Raw genomic sequence first — 20,577 nt, 5'->3', positions numbered from 1 at the left:
ACTGCTCAGTTGGCCTCTAGTGTCTTGTGTGTGTGGTTGCCTCGGGTGTTGGGCTTCTCCAGGGAGCCACCTTTCTGGTCAGCTTGGACTCTGCTGGGCTGGTGGATCACGTACCACAGGGTGTGTGATCTCTGTTGAGCTTTCACTTCCTGTGCAGGACTTCTCCCTGTTCCATGTGCTCTGGCCCAGGCTGTTAGATCATGCAGTGGCGACCCCACAGGGTTTGTGGTTTCTGTCGAGTCTCCGCCTCCCTGGCCGCACGTCTCCCCACTCTGTGCGCACTGTGCTGGGCTGGGGCGTGTCTTCTGCAACCCTCATCTATCAGCTGGGCCTTCAAGACCCTGCTTGGCACCACCTCGCCCAGGAAGTCTACCAGGTTTCTGCTAGGCACAGATGACCAGTCTCTGGGTGCCTTTGTAGCACTGTGTAGATCTTTCTCAGGACTTGTTCACCTTTGTATCCCTCTGGCGTAGACCAAATCTAGCGCCCACCTGCAGCCAGGGTCAAGCGGACCTGGGAACTCTCCTACCACACTATTCCCAACCAGAAATTGGTTAGGCTTTTTTCCGAACTGGTGGCCACAGAGATGGTATCTGCCTCCCAGTAACAGGAAGTTTACTGGGGGCAGGAGTCCAGGGTGTGTTGGAGTGACAGTTGGCCTGCCCGTGCTTCCTTGCCCTCCCGACACTGGCCAGGGATGCCCCACGCCACCAGCCCCGCCAGAGAACCGCGGAGGGAGTGGGAGGGGAGGCCGGCCCATAGGCTCCGGAAAGCCCCGCAGCAGGCCAAGCAAGTGGGAAGGCTCAGTGACGGCCGAGCCGGGTAGAGCTGCCAGCACCTGGGAAAATGGAGGCAGCCCCGGGGCATTGAGTGAACCAGTGATGCAGGCGGGAGCCAGGTGGGCGTTAGCCCCCCGTACATTGCTGGGCCTGGGGTCCCTCACAGTGCTGTGCCAGGTTGGGTGCTCACTCTCTGCTTCTGGTTTGTCGCCTTCCCTGTTCTCGGCCGCTGCCACCTCAGGCTGTTCAGTCGCGGCGCAGCTCGGGAGCTCCCAGGAATCTTCTTTAATGCTGGCCTGAAACCTCGAATCCTGAATAGGGCAGCTGGCCACCTTCGGTGCGGCCCCGGCCTCCGGGATCCTGTCTGCATCCACAGCAGCCCTGGCGCCGTGTTCCCTGTTTCAAGACTCGCTTTTGCAGCTAAGAAACAGTTCTTTTCCTGCTCTACACTTCAAAGGTGTTGCCTGTAAGTGAGGCAGCCTCTCCTGCCGGGGGCAAAGTGGCAGTCAGCCCCCCACAACCGTCCAGCAGCTGCGGTCCTCCCTTAAGAGATGGCAAGAGGAAGGTCCACAAGTTTCCCAGCTGCCTGAGGCCCAGTGGCCGCCTTTTCCACCTCAGCTACTCCGCGCCAGCCGCCGCAGCCACCGCCATCTTGAAACCACCAATAAGCATTTAACAGAGAAGAATGCTACATCTAGTGCTCAACTGTGGAGGTACCATCAGCAGTTTGAAGCCCTGTGGTTACTGAGAAGTGAGGAAAAGAAAAAGGAGAAAGGAGGCTTAAGATGATTCTGAAAACTCAAACCTTGAAGATAGCACAGATGAATGAAAAGAGAGAAGTGAGGAAGAAACTCTCATGGTGGTGGAAGCAGTGAGCACAGTTCTAGAGTTGTTAAGTTTGACCTGGATCTGGATCAGTCTTAGCTAGTGGAAGAAATCAGACTGCCTACATGAAGCTCCTTTGTTTCAAAATCAAACATCATCCTTTCTCTTTGATGATGTTTGAATTACTATAGTTGTAAATAAAATCTAATTTTAATGAAATGTTACTCCACAGCAAGAATTGCTGAACTAAAGCCTATGTTAAAACACAACAAGGTGATTTTTCCATTAAGTTGAAATCCTATGGAATGAACCAAAGATCAGTAACTCACAGACAGTATGAAGAAACTGGAATACGTCCTCGTAACAAAAGCCAAGACAAGCCTTTAGGACAAAGTGAACACTTCTATCAAATGCTACAGAGAGCCAAAGGAAAGCTATCATGGAGCTATTAAAATGGGAGCTTCTTGAGGGGAGTAACTTACAGGCTGTTTATCTGAGTATTCCGTACTGTCCAGCAGAGAGTAGACCTTCGGTAAAAGTTGAGTATGAAGAATGCATTTTTGCATTTAAAGGCTGACACTGTTATCAGGACTAGTTTCATTCTTTTCATCTTGAATCTGTATCAAGTCTTAATTTCATCAGTCTATAAGATAGCATTTACATTTATGCCTATCAATATATTTTATATCTGGTCAGTAGTTTTACAGAGAGTTGACTTCCATAATTGATTTGGTTACACTTCTACATACTACAGTTTCTATTTGAATATTTCTTCTGAGTTTCCACTGAGTATATAAAAGTAAAATTAGATGTAATAAGTTATTAAATTCTAAAATTAATCTCCAAAAGTTAACTTTTAGAAAAATCTAATTTAATCTCTAAGAATCTCATTTATTGCACAAAGTAGTATTTCACTTGTACAAAAGTCTTCATCTACTGTGTCATCAAATTTAAATAAGGAAACTAATAACATTTATGATTATTCTGAATTTCAATCAGTTTATTTCCATGATGAAACATATTCACACATTTTGGATTAATGACTCAATTTTGTTAGCCATACTGCCACTTTCTAAATGTTAAGTAATTTTATCACAGTCAAAATATCCTAATAGGCATGTATTTGCTGACAAAAAGCAAATAAATCTGAATGGCTTGGCTTTAATGTCAAAATTATTCTTCCATACCTGCATTCTCACATTATAAAATGTCAAAACAGAAATGACCCATGTTAATGCCAACACTGCCAGAAGCTGTGCCAACAGGAATGCTACAAGAACAACACAAGGATCACAAGTACCATAGAACGCAATGATACTATCACGAAATTGTTTGATTTCTACAACACACATACAGTAAGGATTTACTTAAACATAAAAAGCCCTTTCTTTTGCTCATGGTTAATACTCCATTAAAGGTTAAGAGCACAACTAACTTTCTGAAATAAATGCATTTGAATTTCTGCTTTATGGAATTGGAAGATTTACTTTATTGAATCAATCATTAATGACCAAAAGTAGAAAGTATTAAAATTAAAAAAAAGTCATGTGTGTTCTTCTTTGTACTTATAAAAATTTAAATAAATTTTCCATCTTATCTAATAAATGTGATGACAAAGTTGTTATCAAATACTGGGTTTCTTAATTGTTTTTATATCAACAAGACAGGCATTAATTTCTAATAGAAGAGCAGATTTTTAAAATAAGCATTCTATTTTAGTGATAGTGATATCACAAAATTCAGCTTTCAGTATGCCACTAATGGTTGCCATATTGGAATAATTTTTAAAATTTTCTTAGCGGGCCAAACCCGTGGCTTACTCGGGAGAGTGCGGCGCTGGGAGCACGGTGGCGCCAGGAGCGCCGCAGCCACAGGTTCGGATCCTATATAGGGATGGCCCGTGCGCTCACTGGCTGAGCGCAGTGTGGGTGACACCAAGCCAAGGGTTACGATCTGCTTACCAGTCACAAAAAAAAAAAAAAAAACTTCTTAGCAAATGAAAGCCTTAGACCATACTTCATTGCATATAAATTAATAACAACTATATCTACTATGTGTCACATTTTATTGTGTCTAATCCAAATTATCATCCTCAATTTTACAGGTATTGAACTTGGAACTAAAATAGGTGAAGTAACTTGTGCAAGGTCACAGGAATATGAAAGAGCTAGAATATAAGCCTGCATCTACTTGATTCAAAAACCACACTGTTTTGCCCCAGTTCAGTGCACTCTTCCAGGATCACTTCTTAGATTGTTGCTTTGAAATATTTTTATTTTTAGATGCAATTCCATTCAATAAGATACCATAATGGTCATGTATAAGCAGGAATAGTATAAAATTTTTAAAGATTAAAGAAGTGAAAATCACAAGTGGAATTAAATTTACCAGTGGGGGATGTGAGTTGCTTTTTCTAAGTGTATTTATTTTGATGGATAAACTATGTATTTAAAAACTCAATGCAATTCAAAAATAAAAGTTACAGTAGTTTTATATTCTTGTGATATTCTACTTTATAAGTTACAATGTAGGGCACAGATGTTTATATTCTGCTTCTTGCAAATCATACATTTTTAAAAAGCTAATTTTTTCAAAGAAAATCACAACATAGAAATGATTGCTGATTACAAACAAGTGAAATTGTATCAAAGGGTAATTAGGCACTGTATTGGTCGGCTAGGGCTGCCACAACAAAATACCACAGGCTGAGTGGCTTAAAAAAGAGTTTATTTTCTCACAGTTCTGGAGGCAAAAAGTGCAAGATCAAGGTGCTGGACAATTTGGTTTCAGATGAGGCCTCTTTTCCTGGCTCGTAGATGGATACTTTCTCACTGCGTCCTCACATAACATTTTCTCTGTACTCAGAGAGACAGAGAGAGAGAGAGAGAGACCTCTGGTGTCTGTTCCTCTCCTTATAAGGACACCAGTCTTATCAGATTAGGGTCCCACCCATGTGACCTCGTTTAACCTTAATAACCTCCTTAATGCCCTTATGTTCAAGTACAGTCACACTGGGGATTAAGTCTTCAACATATTAATTTGGGGTAGGGCACATTTCAGTCCATAACAGGCACAAACGACAAGAAACATTAAGCATATTCTTGCAAATATATCCATGTAAAGTTTGTTGCAAAACACAACATCCAATTACATAATTTAATAATACAATACATATGGTACTGTTATGGCCTGAATTATGTCCCACCCCCCAAAATTTTATGTTGAAACTTAAAATCTCAGTACCTCAGAATGTGATTATATTTGGAGTTAGGGTCTTTAAAGAGGTGACTGATGTAAAATTAGGTCATTAGAGTTGGCTTAAATCTAATTTGAATAGAGTCCTTATAAGAAGATGAAATTTGAACACATAGAGAGACACCAGGGGCTTGTGTACATAGATGAGAGACCATGTGAGGACTCAGAGAGAAGGCATGTGTTCATATCTGCAAGCCAAGGAAAGAGGTCTCAGAAGAAACTAATTATGCCGACACCTTGATTTTAGACTTTCAGCCTTCAGAACTGTGAGAAAATAAATTTCAGGTGTTTAAGCCGCCCAGTCTGTGGTACTTTTTATGGTAGCCCAAGCAAACTAAAACAGGTATGATGACATGCATGCATTAATTATTAACATTCTTTATGAGTCCATAGTTTAATAATATAAATAAAGTTCAATGTTTACAATTCATTGTATAAATAAAGATCAATGTTTACAATTCACAATTCTCCACCTTGACCTTCTCTCACTGGTTACACCCATCCTCCTGGAATGCAAATCCTTTACCTGTTCTTCTTTTACCCCTAATTTTTATATTTCAGAACATTTTTCTCATTCTTATATGACTGGCCTGAGACCCAGTTTCAAAGTTTTATCGCTTATGCTGTACAAACTCCAAAAGCAAAGCTCTAGGAGAGAAAGTGTTAAGAAATAAATATTTAAAGAACATTGGTCTTATTTTGTGCTATCAATGACCCTGGATGATAGAAATGCCAGATAAATGAGATGTAGTTTCTTCCCTCAAGACAACAATCACAAATTAGTGGGATTCACTGACTGAAGGATGAGTCAGTGGAGTTGAAAATAATTTACATAATTCGACACAGTTGTGCTATTTTCCTTAACTCATATAATCTTTCTCATTCTCCCACCTAGATTGGATATAGAAGGAAAATGAGAAAATGCAACCTTGCATCTTCATGTATTTTGTGTCTTCTAACCTCAATGGTCTCTTCAGGGTAATTCTATTCTTTGTGATAAACACTCAAACTTTCAGTCCCCAACCTGATGCAAAATAGCATCTGAGAAGAGGCAGACTCATTGTCAAGTAAATAAAGCTACAACTTCAGGTTTTCTTACTTTCACGATTACCTTCTAATGTCATAAATTTAATTTTTGCGTTTTCTATTTGATATTATTTCATAAAGGAGGACCTCCCAAATTGTATAAGACCTTGCAGAACCTGGATGAGCCATGCATTTGGGCTTACATGAGACAGAGGAGAGGGACTTTTATATCTTTGTTTATATGCAGAATGTAAAACAATTGAACCTATAGAAATAGAGAGTAGAATGATTACCAGAAGCTGGAGGATGCTGGGAATTGGGAGATGTTGGTCAAAGGTACAAAGTTGTAGTTACACAGGAGAATAAATGATAAGTATTTAAGGTGATATGTTTATTAGCTTGACTCAATAATTATACACTGTACACACATATCATAATATCACTGTGTACCTGATGGAGTTTGGATGTGTTGTCCCCTCCAAAACTCATGTGGAAATTTGATCCCCAGTGTGGCAATACTGGAAACTGATTGAGTCATGGGGGCAGATCCCTCATAAATGGATTAGTGCTCTACCTGGGGGAGGGGGATTAATGAGTGAGATCTTGCTCTATTAGTTCCTGGCGAGAGGGGGTTGTTAAAAAGACCCTGGCACCTCCCCCTCTCTCTCTTGCTTCCTTTCACCATGTGATCTGCTTGTACCCACCAGCTGCTTTCTACCATGAGTAGAAGCAGCCTGAGGCCTGCACCAGACACAGCTGTCCCAGAATTGTAAGCCAAAAAACCCCTTTTCCTCATAGATTACCCAGTCTCAGGAATTTCTGTTATAGCAACACAAAACGGACTAATACAGTACCCCATAATTATACACAATTTTTCAAAAATATGAGTAAAACAAAAATAAAAGGACAAGTTCCCCCATAACTGACTCAGCCACTACCCAGTCCTCATATATACGTCATTCGTACTGTAACTTCAGGGCCACTCATTAGCTACCCTTCTGCATTTTCAGTGGAGTCCTTTTAAATTCCTAAAACAATATACTCCATGACAAGCTGCCTGGGTCTTGACTCAGTCATGTGTAGTGATTTAGAAACTTCTAGCTCCTTTCCAAGTCACAAAAAACCCAAGCCAGTTTTAGCTATTACCATGATAGTGAGAACCTAAGAAATGAAAGAAAATACTTTTTTCAGTACCATGCCCAACTTTTAATACATAGTATTGCTAGGGACTCGGAAAATCATGATTTTTCAATAAAAAACTAAAGGTGAAGTGTTTCATTAGCATTCTTCCTGCTCTGAGTCCTTCCTTTGCCCTTCATCTCCACTCTTGCTAACAGTGAGTATTTCTGGCCAACTATGAGGCAGTGATAGAGTTTGGATGTGTTGTCCCCACCAAAACTCATTTGGAAATCTGATCCCCAACGTGGCAGTGCTGGAAGCTGTTTGAATCATGGGGGCAGATCCCTCATGAATGGATTAATGCTCTCCTTGGGGGAGGGGGACCTGAGTGAGATCTCGCTCTATCAGTTCTCATGAGAGCTGGTTGTTTAAAAGACCTGGCATCTCCTGTCTCTCTTGCTTCCTCTCACCATGTGATCAGCTTGTACCCACTGTCTGCCTGCCACTTTCCACCATGAGTAGAAGCAGCCTGAGGCCTGTGCCAGATGCAGCTGTCCCAGAATTGTAAGCCAAATAAACCACCTCTGTTCTTTATAAATTACCCAGTCTCAGATATTTCTGTGATAGCAACACAAATGGACTAATACAGGCGGATTCCATACACAAAACAGCAAATGAAAAAAAGCATATTGATATATTTCAGAATATATTAAACATATTACATAATAATTACAAGTAATAAATGTTATGTTAGTGGCATGGAAGATGGAGATCCCTGCCTTTAGATGTGGGGAGTTTCAGTGGACAAGGACGCTGCAAATACAAGCAAAAAGAAGCCCTCCCCTCAGACTTTTAATGAACATTGCTTTTCTATTTCTTGGCCACTTGCCATTTAATCTCTGCAGAGGAACCCAGACATTATGATGTCAAATATTTTTTCTATAGTTTCTAACAACCATTCATGTAGCTTTTCACCTGCCTATTATTTTAATATAAAAGACTTTAACTGAGCAGACTGAAAGTTCACAGTATCCATCACCAACTGTAACTTGATGAATAAAGCTTATTGGTTTCATCCTTTTTCTTATCAATGGATTTATATGATGTATTTGCCTGAGATCAGAATTTTCAAAATGAAGTCATGGACCTGAATTATCACCATCACCTTGAAACTTGTTATAAATGCAAATTAGCATCATAGACTCTATGGTAAGGGCTAGCAACCTGTCTTAATAAGTCCTCTCAGTGATTTGGATGCCTGATAAAGTTTGAGTGTGATTGCCTTATATTTTAAATACAATAGATCATGAAATGCTTATTTTCCCATACATACATACTACACACCTTGGAAAAATATATGTACATATGCATGCTGAAAAAATGAATATTTAGTGCTCGCTTCGGCAGCACATATACTAAAATTGAAAAAATGAATATTTAGTAAAAAGACAATATCAAAATCTATCTGTCTATCTACCCATGTACTTATCTATCTATCCAATCCATAATTACATGCTTGAATTAGCACATCTGTGCTCTTACTTGAGAAAGTCCAAAAGTGAGGAGTGTTGCAAATGAAGTTGAATCACCCTTTCAGTGTTATCCACAGGTAAAGCCTGAGTTGAATTAAATCCAGGTGGCAGTTTTCCACTCAAGTGGAGCAGCACATCATAAATTTTCTTATTGAATTTGGAACAGTCACTCTGTAAAATTTTTTGGGTGATGAGGTTGATGAGAAGAATTGTATTTTATATACATCCCTGTAGGGAAAAGACTTTAAATTAAAAACAGTCTTAAGATGTTATGTTATGGGGAAAAAAAACCCATTTTTAATGACTAGATAAATTTCTATTAAAATCAACTAAATGAGAAATTTCAAAATGCACTTCACTCAGCTACCATTTGTTAATCAAAATTAGAGTTTAAGTATTCCCATAGGTTTCCACTATTTCATTTAAACACAAATAATTATCTGATTTTGCAATTGTCAAGTCTGAAAGATTGGATTGCAAATAGATTAGATTTAAAAGAAGAGAACAGGGATTGAAACCTGGATCTGTCACATACTAGCTGTGTGAGTATGGCAAATTATCTAAGCTCACTGAGCTCAATTTTGTACGCTATAAGTTGGAGATAATGTTTATAATAGTTTTCAAGGAAGATTTCACATATTAATCACACATTTATATATGAAAATAAATTTACACACTGTTTTTGATACTTGTATTTTAATGCTTAGAAGTGCACATCCTGCACACTAATGAGCAGGGATTCTCAGTTTAAAGATAAAGCCCAGAAATCTGTTGTTCCCAAATAGTCCTTTTTTCTTTAAATGAGAAGCTGCAATCTCTACTCCCTATTGCACCAGGTTGTGAAGCATGTTAATTTTAAAATGGGGTAAAAAATTCCAACATATTTTTGCTGGTCACAATTTATCAAATATCTGATACTATACTGTATAATTGCTTTTTAGCAGTCAGAGTCACAAATGTATCACTAGCCTGTAATGGCAAATAAATAGTACCCAAAGGGCCATTTTCAATGGCATTTCTTCAGTTTGATAGATAGGAAGTCTGTATAGCATAATACAGGAGAAAGTACATTGTATTGGGTAAGACTACCATTGCTCAAAACCTGGCCCTGCCATTTACTGTGTAACTTTACAGAAGTTACATGATCTTTCTGTTCCTCAGCTTCCTCACAAACCATGAGTATAATAGACATAGTGTATCCTGAAATTACCAGCAAAGAAAAAAAATATGGAGAAAATTAACACCACCACAGGCCAAGATGAATGCAAATGAAAAGAAACAAATGGACAAAACGCAAACAGAAAAACAGGGGTCCCAAGTATTATAGTTGTGAGACACAGATTTTAAACTAACTGTATATACTACATTCAAAACTGAGAATTTTATAATTAAACTATAAATTATATGAAAATTAGCTAAATGGAAAATTTAGAAACAAAAAAATTCAAATAAAATTAAGAAATTAATGGATGAGGTTGACAGCAGATTAAATCAAACAAAACAGAATGAGTGAACTGGAATATAGGTCATAGGAAAGTAGCCATACTGCAACACAGAGAGGCAAAAGGATGGAAAATACAGAAAAGTGAGCAAAGAAGGAGAGGGGCCAGAAAGAATGGAGTAGTCACATAATTTGAAGGGATTATCAGCTGAGAACCTTCCAAAACTGTCAATAGAAATACAAACCACTGATGAAAGAATCACTGTGAACCCAAATAAGAATAACTACAAAAACAACTATTTTAGTGAAATCATAGTGAAGCTGTTGAAAATCAAATGCAATGAAAAAAATCTTTCAAAGAAAGTGCTTTTTCAAAGAAAAGTGCTCCAGAATAAAAGATAACACCTTCAAAGTAGTAACACGTAGGATTTCAGATGATTTCTTAATTGGAACAGTAGAAAAATATGATATATCCTCAATATGCTGAAAGAAAATAACTACCAAGCTGAATCTTATTTTTTAAAAAACCTATATGATTACAATAAAAGTAAAAATACAGATATTTTCAGAAACAGAATATATAAATTTGTTACTAAGTGACCTTAATTAAAAGGTATAGATAGAATTATTTGAGGAGGAAAAATAAATATTCTACTGGAAGATCAAAGATGCAGAAAGAATGAAGAACAATGAAATTGGTAAATATGTTAATGTTTGCCTATATATTCACAAGGATACCTCAAAAAGTTTATGGGAAGATTTGTGTTATATTTTAATTCTATTTTCCACGAGCTTTTTGAAGTACCCACATATTAATACATACATACAGAGACAGTCCCTGACTTGTGACGGTTTGACATGATTTTTCGATTTTACAATGGGTTTGTGTGGAAGTAATCCCGTCATAAGTCAAGGAACACCTGTATACTGTGTGTGTGTATGTGCGTGTGTGTAATTACAATATACAACAGCAGCAGCACACATCAGGAGGGAAAAAAATTAAAGTTAAAGTATAATAGGTCCTTGCAACATCAGGGACGAGGATAAAATTATTGCTAGAAGACTCTAATAAGTTAAGAATGTATACTGTGATGTCTCAGGTAATCATTAAAAGAATGATACAAGTGCATTTAGCTTCCAAGCTTGTAGAGGATAAATCATGAAATAAGAAAAGAAATGTTTAATTAATCCAAGAAAAGGTAAAAAAGGAAAGGGAATGTAAAGTAAGCATAAAAATAGAAGAACTTAAAAACATTTCAGATTTAAATCCAAATTAGATTTATATAAACCACAAGCTCAAATTAAAAGACAAAGACTGAAAGAATAAGAATGAAACAAGCTAAAGACAAGGTTTAAAAGAAGACTTGACCAAAAACATAGGAAACAGATTTATGTAAAATATACAAAAAATGTTATGTAAATATTAACCAGACGAAAAGTAATGTACCTGAATTCTATAACACAAAGAAGTATTTAAGGCACAAAGCATCATTAAGTATAAAGAAAGAAATTCCTTAGGCATGAAAGTTCAATATACCACGAATATTTTGCAACTGCACATTTGAATGCACTTGGTGACAGCCTCAAAATCTATAAAGAAAAATTGACTGAATTAAAAAAAATAGCCAAATGTACAAATAAGTAAATATTTTAATAAAATTATAGTAGTAATTGGTAAACAATTTAAAAATCAGTAAGCACATATATAATTTTTAAAACACCATAAGCAAACTTGATATAATGTAATCCATGGACAATAACATTTAATAACTACAAAATTCACAATATTTTCAAGATGGAATATTTATAAAAGTTAGTTAAATGCTGGCCCACAAACAAATGTCAAAAATTTCAAAGGAGATGATTTCTTATATTAATGAAATTATGCTGAATGTCAACAGCAAATTCAGCTCATGCTAGTTTCTAAATAAACTTTGTAAAGTAAATAATATTAGAAATCAGAAAAAAATATGAATGGGATGAAAATAATATATTATATATATAAATACATAATATAGATAAAGCCAAATTTAAAAGAAAATTTGTTGTTTAAAAATTAAGTAGCTGTTCATTATGAAAATGTATAACAAATAACTAGAAATAAAAATAAACTTTATCAAACTTGATAAAGGTTTCTATAAAAAGTATAAAGCCAACTTTATACATACCTAATGGTAAAATGTTGAAAGATTTTTTACCCTAAGACCAGAATTAAGAGGAGGATACATAGTATTCAATATTTAACTAGAGAGCCTAGAAAGGATAGTAAGACAAGAAAAATAAATCAGAGATATAAAGGTTGGAAAGGGAAAAATAACATTATCTGGAAATGTGTTTTTAGAAAAATATAAAAAGAAAATCTACAGAGAAAGAATTAGAAGTAGTAAATTGCCTTAACAGGGTATTTGGATAAATATCAGCATATGATCACCAACTTTATATACAGCACACAGAAAAACAAACAAACAAACAAACCAACTTTTAATTGCCATTCACCATAGCTTCAAAAAAATATCAAATACGCAGGGATAAATCTGACAAAATATATGCAAGAACTCTGCCCAGAAAGCTGTGAATCATCATTAACATAAACTTTAAGAGAACTACATAAAGAATTAGTGTTATTTTTGATTAAGGCAATATTGTAAAGATGTCATTTCCTTCTAAACTGATCATAGACTAAGTTCAATCACAATCAAAATACCAGCAGGGTGCCTTTTCATTTTTATCTTTTGGTGGAAATTTATAAGTGATTCTAAGATTTATATAGAAATGCAAATGGCAGAAATAGCTAAGAGAATATTGTGGCGCAACAACAAACTTTGAGTGCTTGCACTGCTAGATGTCAAGAACTACAAAATAATAACACAAGACAATTTGGTATTGATGCAAGTGTATATAAACTAATAAAAGAATAAACTACACAGATTCACAAATATATGAATAATTGATTTATGAGAAGAGACATATTATAGAACATGTAGTGAATAAGACGGATAGTCTTTTCCATAAGTTGTATTGAGTTAATTGGAGAAATTCCATAAGTGGTATTGACTCAATGGGGTAAATACCATAAATGACATTTAGTCAACTGTTACTGAAAAAAAACAGGAAAAAAAATATCTTGATCTTTATTTCAGGGGGATCAAATATCAAACATGAATGACAAACGACAAAGTCTCCACAAACAACAAAGGAGGATTTCATCAAGTCTCAGGACAGAAAGATTTCTTAAAGAGCAGACAAAAGTAATACATACTTAAGCAAATATTCATACATTGGATTATATTAAGGAGACGATATTTGTAATATGTGTAACCAACAAAAACTAACATACAAAATACATAAAATTACTACCAATAAGGAAAAAAGAAGATTCAATTTTTTAAAAGCGAGAGAAAAAGCACATGAACAGTCACGTTATGACACAGCATTTTCAAATGAACAAGAACACGTAAAACTTTTCTTCACATCAATAGCAGCAAAATGCCAATTCAAACCATGACCACCAGAAGAGCTAATATTAAAAAGACTGAAAATATTAAATTTTTCTTAGTATGAAGAGCAACTGGATCTCTTGAGTATTGCTTGTGTGAGTGGAAATTGGTGCAATCTTGGAAAATTATTTGGAAGTCTCTCCCAAATCTGGTCATTTTCCTATCTTATGATTTGGCAGTTTGACTTTTACATAGAGTCTTTTCAGAAATATACACCAAAAGACAATATACTAAAATTTTCATAGCAGCATTATTTATAACAGAAAAATCTAGGAACCAGACAAATATTTATCAACAGGAAAATGAATAAATAAATTGTAATATATTCATACAATGGCCTAGTGCACAGCATTAAAAATAAACTACTTTTAAATGTAAATACTTGTATGAAAAACATGAACATAAAATTGAGTAAAAACATTCAGACACAAAGAAATGCAAACTGTATGATTCTTCCTTTATAAAGTTCAAAAACAGACAAAACTAATTTATGGTGTTAGAATACAGGATAATGGTTGTCTTCTTGGGAGGTGAAATGAAACACAAGGAGGTCAGTGAGATTCATGGATGCTATTTTTTGTTCTATATTTTGGTTTAGTTGGTGGCTATATATGTGTATTCACATAGTGATAATTCTGTCTGTATTATACAGCAATACAGCTACTAAAATTCAAACCAAGAAAACCTAAACTCAGGATAATAGTTTACTTTATGCAGTAGAGATTTGGTAGTGTTGTGTCACAAGAGGCTTCTTTTCCTTTTACATAAGAAAGATTTTATTTATTTATTTATTTATTTATTTATTTATTCTTTTAAAATACATGATAATATATAATGAGCGTTTTTTTAATTTTATTTTTTATTATACATACATGTGGAGTACAACATTGATTTTCAATAACTTTACAAATTGTGGTGGTTAGATCAGTATAGTTAGCTTATTCATCATTACAATATGCAATCATTCTTTGTGTCCCTTGATCAATTCCTCATTGGCCTCCCTCCCTCTTCCCCACCCCTCCTCTTTTCCTCCTCTAGTATTCTAAAAGTTCAATATATTACTGTGATTTTTGTTTGTTTCTGTCTCTTTTTATTGTTCATTTCTTTATTTATGGATTCAGCTTGAGCTTTGAGTGAGAACATGTGGTATTTCTCTTTCTGTACCTGGGTTGTTTCACTTAGGATAATTTTCTCCAGGCTCATCCACATTGCAACAAATGGTAGAATTTCATTCCTTTTTTATGGCTGAGTAGTATTCCATTGTGTATATATACCACAGTTTCTTTAACCAGTTATCCATCGATGGACATTTTGGTTGGTTCCATCTCCTGGATATCTTAAATAGAGCTGCAATAAACATGGGAGTGCAGGTATCCCTTCCACCTGATGTTTCCCAATCCTCTGGATATATCCCCAGAAGTGGGATTGCTGGATCAGCATTAAGCTGACTTGCTCTTCTGCCTTCTGATGTGGGAGAACACAGCATTCCAACCCTCCAGAGAATGTAGCAACAGGGTGCCATCTTGGAATCAGAAAACAGGCCTCATCAGACAGCCATAATTGCCACTGCCTGGACCTTGGCCTTTCCAACCTTTAGACCTATGAGAAGATAAATTTCTGTTTTTCACTGTAGAGCTAGGGCTAGGGTCTGGAGCTCACAGACCCCTCAAGCCCATTCACAAACCCTTCACATGCAGGTCTATGAGCTAGGTAACTGGCCAAAAGGTCCTTGAAGCCTTGGTTAAAGTAGAAATAGTCTTTATTCAGCACACACACATCTAATACCTAGGCAGTCCAAAGAGAAACTCAGAAACTCAACTGGTACTGGCAAAGTCCACCAAAAAACTGAGCAGCTGTCAGCAAAGTAAACATGCTCTATTTTTAGACAAAAGCTCTGCCACTGTGCTTCACAAACTCAAGAACACACAATAGTAACAAAACTAAAATGATACATTGGTGCACATGTGCACTAACTCCACCCACACACAATTTGTTTACAAGAAATGTACTGCTCGACCCCCGCAACCAGACCTGAGCTGAGAGAGCCTGACTAAATTATCCTTTTTTCCCACATTCACAAAATACCCAGTCTTTGGTATTTTGTTAAAACAGTGTAAATGAACTAAGACAATTGTTTAGCATAGTTTCTACATATAATTAGTGGTCAATATGTTTTAGTTTCTACAGTTGTAATTACAGCCTTTGAATGCTTCAGTAATCATCTGATGTGGAAAAAATGTAAGAAACCCCACAAAATTCAGCAGATCATGCAATTAGGTCAACATTCCTCTAGAATGAGTGTCAGACTTGCTGATGGTAACAGTCTTTATTTTTCTGCACAATTTCTCTGTTAACGAACCAAGAATATATAAAGGACCATAATTTGGGAAATACTAATCTGGTAAAATGCATATTAAACCCAAAATAATATGAGAAGCTTGGTTATAATGGGTATGAAAATTCTAAATTGTGGTAGAACATTTTTCATTTACACAACACTATTCTGTAGAAGAGTTCTGCTGACAACTTTCAAGTTCTATCATTTTATTTTTTGCCTTCTTACCTATATTTGATAGGAAAGCCCAGATGATCTCTTCTTTAGGGCCAGTGTGAATTTCAAACCATGCAAGCCCTGGCCTATGTGTGGAAACACTCACCCCACCTTCACTTGCTAACTACCATAAAAGCCAAGGCAGTATCTGCTTTCTGTTCTCTCAAGCCATTCTTGTACCTGCTTGGAAGCCTGCACTGATCTCCCCAGAAAGCTTCATTATGTGAGTAATAAGCTTATTCATACCCTCTTGGTGCATGTGTTATAAGCCTTAACACTGAAACCAAATTTTGGGTATAGGGTCTGTCTCGTCTCTGTGGGTTTATCACACAATTGATCCTGTGAACAGGGTATTTAGGCACCACCCACTACCATTAGCAGTCTTTTTTCTGTTGCTTTAACTTCCTAGCTACTGCCTGCTGGCTAGCTTGTGGTGTGAACTGTACTGCTTTGTGCCGCATCAGTGGAATCCTACCAAGCCTGTGATAAATATTTAACCAACACAAGTCGGAAGTTTAACTAACAGGCATTTAATGACAGGAGTATTGGGTTGTAGCCCTTCTTAAAGCAGCCCTGGATCTTGTGTCTCAGCCTGAACCTATGAGTCTCAGATTGAATCATGTGTCTCAATTCTAACGTAAGATGTGACTGACACTAGGCTCAAAGGCAGGACTCTTTCCTTGTTGCCACTGATTTTGTCCCAACAAGGTGTTAGCCCCTTTCTTTAGAGAGCTCAGGAGAAAGACTGATAGTTTGTTCAATATACAAGCCCATTGGCTAGTCACTTACGTGAAGGAAGAGCATTTACTATGTGAAATGTAGAGGTCACACTCCTAAAAGCAAATAACTCACTAGGGACTTAGAAAAATGCTTCTGCTGATTCTGCCTATGCCTCTGTTGCAAAAAAAAAAAAAAAAAAAAAAAAAAAAAACAAAACAAAAAACATAATCCTTAAACTTTAGGGAGAAACATCCATGACACCCTTGTGGCAAAGCCAAGGTATTAATTCAACCATTACCATGGGGGAGGCCCATAAACCTGACAATATTGATTTGATATAAGGTTCTCTCAAAGAAGAAACTTATAAATATGAACAGAGTAGAGAGGATCCTCCCTAAATTAAAACCAGCAACCACATACACACAAACACACACACACACAGCTGGGAAAGTTGCCTTGTAGAGCCATGTGCTGGAGGGAAATGAGATAACACATCACTACTGAGTCTTAAATATGGGCACATTAGCATGGAAAGAATTTAGATAAGACATCCAAAATTCTAGGTTATTATCAGGGGCTGAAAGACAACAGAATTAACTACTGAAAGGGGTGGCCCTGGGGAATGGCTTGGAGGAAACACTTTCCTCTGCCATATGATCTGCCATAAGTAAACTAGAAGAGATGAGAAAAAATGAGAGGTCAATTTGGTATGGCTCTTTAGGAGGTATTGAGAAATTTTCCCTTTTCTATAACCACAGCATTTACAATTCTTCCCATCCCCCCATAAAACTGTCAAGCATGGTGCTTTGCTTTGTGACGTCTAAGCCACCCAGGGCTACCATTGGCTATAGGAGTTTCTTGCTGGCCAATCAAACCTAAGGGTGTGGCTCCTCATTGTTCTAGGGAGGGTATATATAGAGTAGTCAGGAGCCCTGAGGAGGCTACAAGCTGTGGAAAATGGGGAATAGTACTCAGAAAGAAGAAAAGCCTATAGAGGCAATGGACCTGGAATTTACATATGAATATCAAACTGGAAGCAGTCAATGCATAAAAAGGAAGAAGTTTCATAAGGATAATTAACAGAATGTAAAGGTCAGATAACCCTACTTATGTACCTCCTCTTCCTCCCTATCAATACCCAACCCAAGACTTGTACCCTGACCTTATCTGACACAACCCTTCTTCCACCTGCACCCATTATCACAAAGCCCCCCGCTTTGTTGGGCCTTAAAAACTACGCCACCTTAAGTGACATTACAAGTGGATTAACGATTAACATGGCAGCCTAAGATAGCGCTGGGAGGAAGTAGGGTGGGAGTGTCTGCGGGAACCTTGCTTTAGCCCTTATTGGCCACCACGCTCGTGAACACTGCGTGATTGCAATAGCTAGGCATTGAGACAGGATGCATGCTCTTGACCTTTAAGATTATGTTAAAACCTCCCCTCCCCATCTGCCTATAAAAGCAAGTGCTTGTGTGACAATAAACGGAACTGCTTGACAGAACCCCCGCGGCGTCTGAGTGTTCTTTAACCGGGCTGGTTGGGGCCGGCGGCTGTGCTCACCTCTCTTCATGGCTCTCTTCCCCCGTCTCCTCCTAATGGGGACCGGAGGGAAAGAGTAATCCGGACCATTCACTTGCCCACCAAAAGGAACAAGTCTAGGGCTGTTTGGGTCAGCCGGCGGTGGACCTGACATCCCTTCACTCCATTCCCCATCCTCTTCCTCATATCAATGTCTTTCTTGGCTTATCCTTTTTCCCTACCAGGTCATGAAGAGATTTAAAACCATTAACCTTACATTTCAACATAATACAGAGAACTGTGAAGGTAAAGAATATTCCTAAATATCCTTTAAATAACAGAGACAGAATGAAAAAAAGATTCAAAATCAGGCTGAAGATGTCCAAGAGGACACAGCAAACCTTCCCACATGCAGTCATCACATGTCAAGAGAAGAAGCTGGAGAAAATTTTCATCTTTCTCAGGAAAGAATGCAAGAGTAGTTTTTCTGAAGAGAACTTGTCATACTAGCACTTCAGTATATAAAATAAAACTTTTGGAACAGAAGTTGTGTGAGAATCTCTGCAGTGTTCGTTGATGGTGGGTAGGAAGGGAAGGAAGGGAAAGGGCAGGTGTATGAGAAACTAGGGAGGGAGGTGGAGATATACAAAGTTTGGGGCCAGACCTGCAGGTCCACAGTCAGGCAGACGTTCGGAATAGGGACGAGGCGAGGACTGAGTACTGAAGATGAATTTCCTCCTTAGCACTTTATCCCACTGGTGAAGAGAAAAATGACTTCGTGTTTATATGTTTGAGAATGAGGGTGGGGTTATGTATGGGAGGGGGTGTGATGTGTGTAGGGTGGTGATGTATAATGAGTCTGATTCCATTTTTTTGATATTTGACTTCTGATAGCTTTTAAGCTTTATCCCTTCCTCTCCCTCTTCTGCCCCACATCTGGGCAAGCTGATAGTTACTGAACAATCTGGAGTTACTGACCATAAAATATGAACAAATAGATGTGTCTACCCTCAACCATTGGAACTATTACTTTGCCTAAATTTTTCATAGCCATAGCATTCATTGTTCTAAAATATTTCCTACTGAGCATGAACAATCTGACCCAATGAGTAATACATTAAGCCTTTGGCACTTATAATCAGCTTGAAAAAATGGGACCCTATGGACCTTACCTTCTAGTTAAAATAGTTAATAATTAACACCTTCTTTCCTAGTTAAAAGAAATAGCATAATCTAAATGAAAATAGAAACTTCAATGACTGAAACCCATTATACAAAACCTATTTAGAGAAGGCATGATTATCCCCACTGCTTGTGCATTTAGCAGCCAAATTCGGCTTGTTCTTAAGCCTAGAAAAAAATGAATGGTGCCTCAGTGTAGGTTATTATAACCTTAATGGCATGGTCCAACCCATCAGGCCTCCATACCCATATTACTGAAATTACTGACTCCATCTGATAACTAATAAATACATAATACTTAATAATAAAATCATAGCAAAAAGTCTCATTGAAGCTTTATCTCCATTGTAACACAAAAAATCCGCACTGAATGTCATCACCAAAGTCATTGAAGCTTTATCCCCACTGTAATAGTGTTAAGAGGGTGGGTAATCAGACTATGGCAGTGCTGAGAGGTAGGGCCTTTAAGAGGTGATTGGATTGTGAGGACTACATCCTGGTGAATGGATTGATCTGTTCACGGACTGATGGGTTAATGGTTTAGTGAGTTGTAATGGGAGTGGCACTCATGGCTTTAGAAGGAGACCAGGATGCATGATAAAGAGTTTATGCCATCTTCACCGTGTGATAACCTGGTTGCCACAGGACCCTGTAAAGAGTTCTCACCAGATGTATTTCCTGGATCTTGGACTTCCTTACAGTCTGAAACTGTAAGAAATAAATTTTGTTTTCTTTATACATTACCCAGTTTCAAGTATTCTGTTATAAGCCTCAGAAAACAAATGAATAGTATACACACACACACACACATACACACACACACACCCTCGTAGGTAAGTGGCACTTTATGAAGAATATTTCAGAAAACAAATGTCTTCTTTAGTGCCTATTATGTGTCAGACATTTTTCTAGGTCCACAGCTTACAGTGAAGAACAAAGTGTCCAACTAGGTAATTTACATTTAAATGCGTGAAGGGTTGGTTGAGAGTGGTGGGGGGGGCAGAGGACAGTGCTTTTAGTTAGGGGTTGTGGGGAAATCTTTTCTGAGGAGTTGACATTTGAATGTTATCGTCATCAATAATATAAATAAATACATAAATAAAAGCAAGCTTCTTTTTTCTTTTTTCTC

General features: G+C 37.3%; 1 protein-coding gene across 1 annotated transcript in view; it reads right to left on the bottom strand.

Annotated features, from left to right (window-relative positions):
* Nucleotides 1–20,577, bottom strand: part of LOC134367978 (cilia- and flagella-associated protein 47-like) — a 1,412,159-nt gene that overhangs the window by 314,133 nt on the left and 1,077,449 nt on the right. The window contains 2 exon segments of the mRNA XM_063084614.1: nucleotides 8,547–8,712; nucleotides 8,715–8,764. Coding sequence (XP_062940684.1) covers nucleotides 8,547–8,712; nucleotides 8,715–8,764 — 216 coding nt within the window.

The sequence above is a fragment of the Cynocephalus volans genome, chromosome X (genome assembly GCF_027409185.1).
Source record: "Cynocephalus volans isolate mCynVol1 chromosome X, mCynVol1.pri, whole genome shotgun sequence".
Taxonomy (NCBI): domain Eukaryota; kingdom Metazoa; phylum Chordata; class Mammalia; order Dermoptera; family Cynocephalidae; genus Cynocephalus; species Cynocephalus volans.
This window is presented reverse-complemented; position numbering and strand designations above follow the sequence as displayed.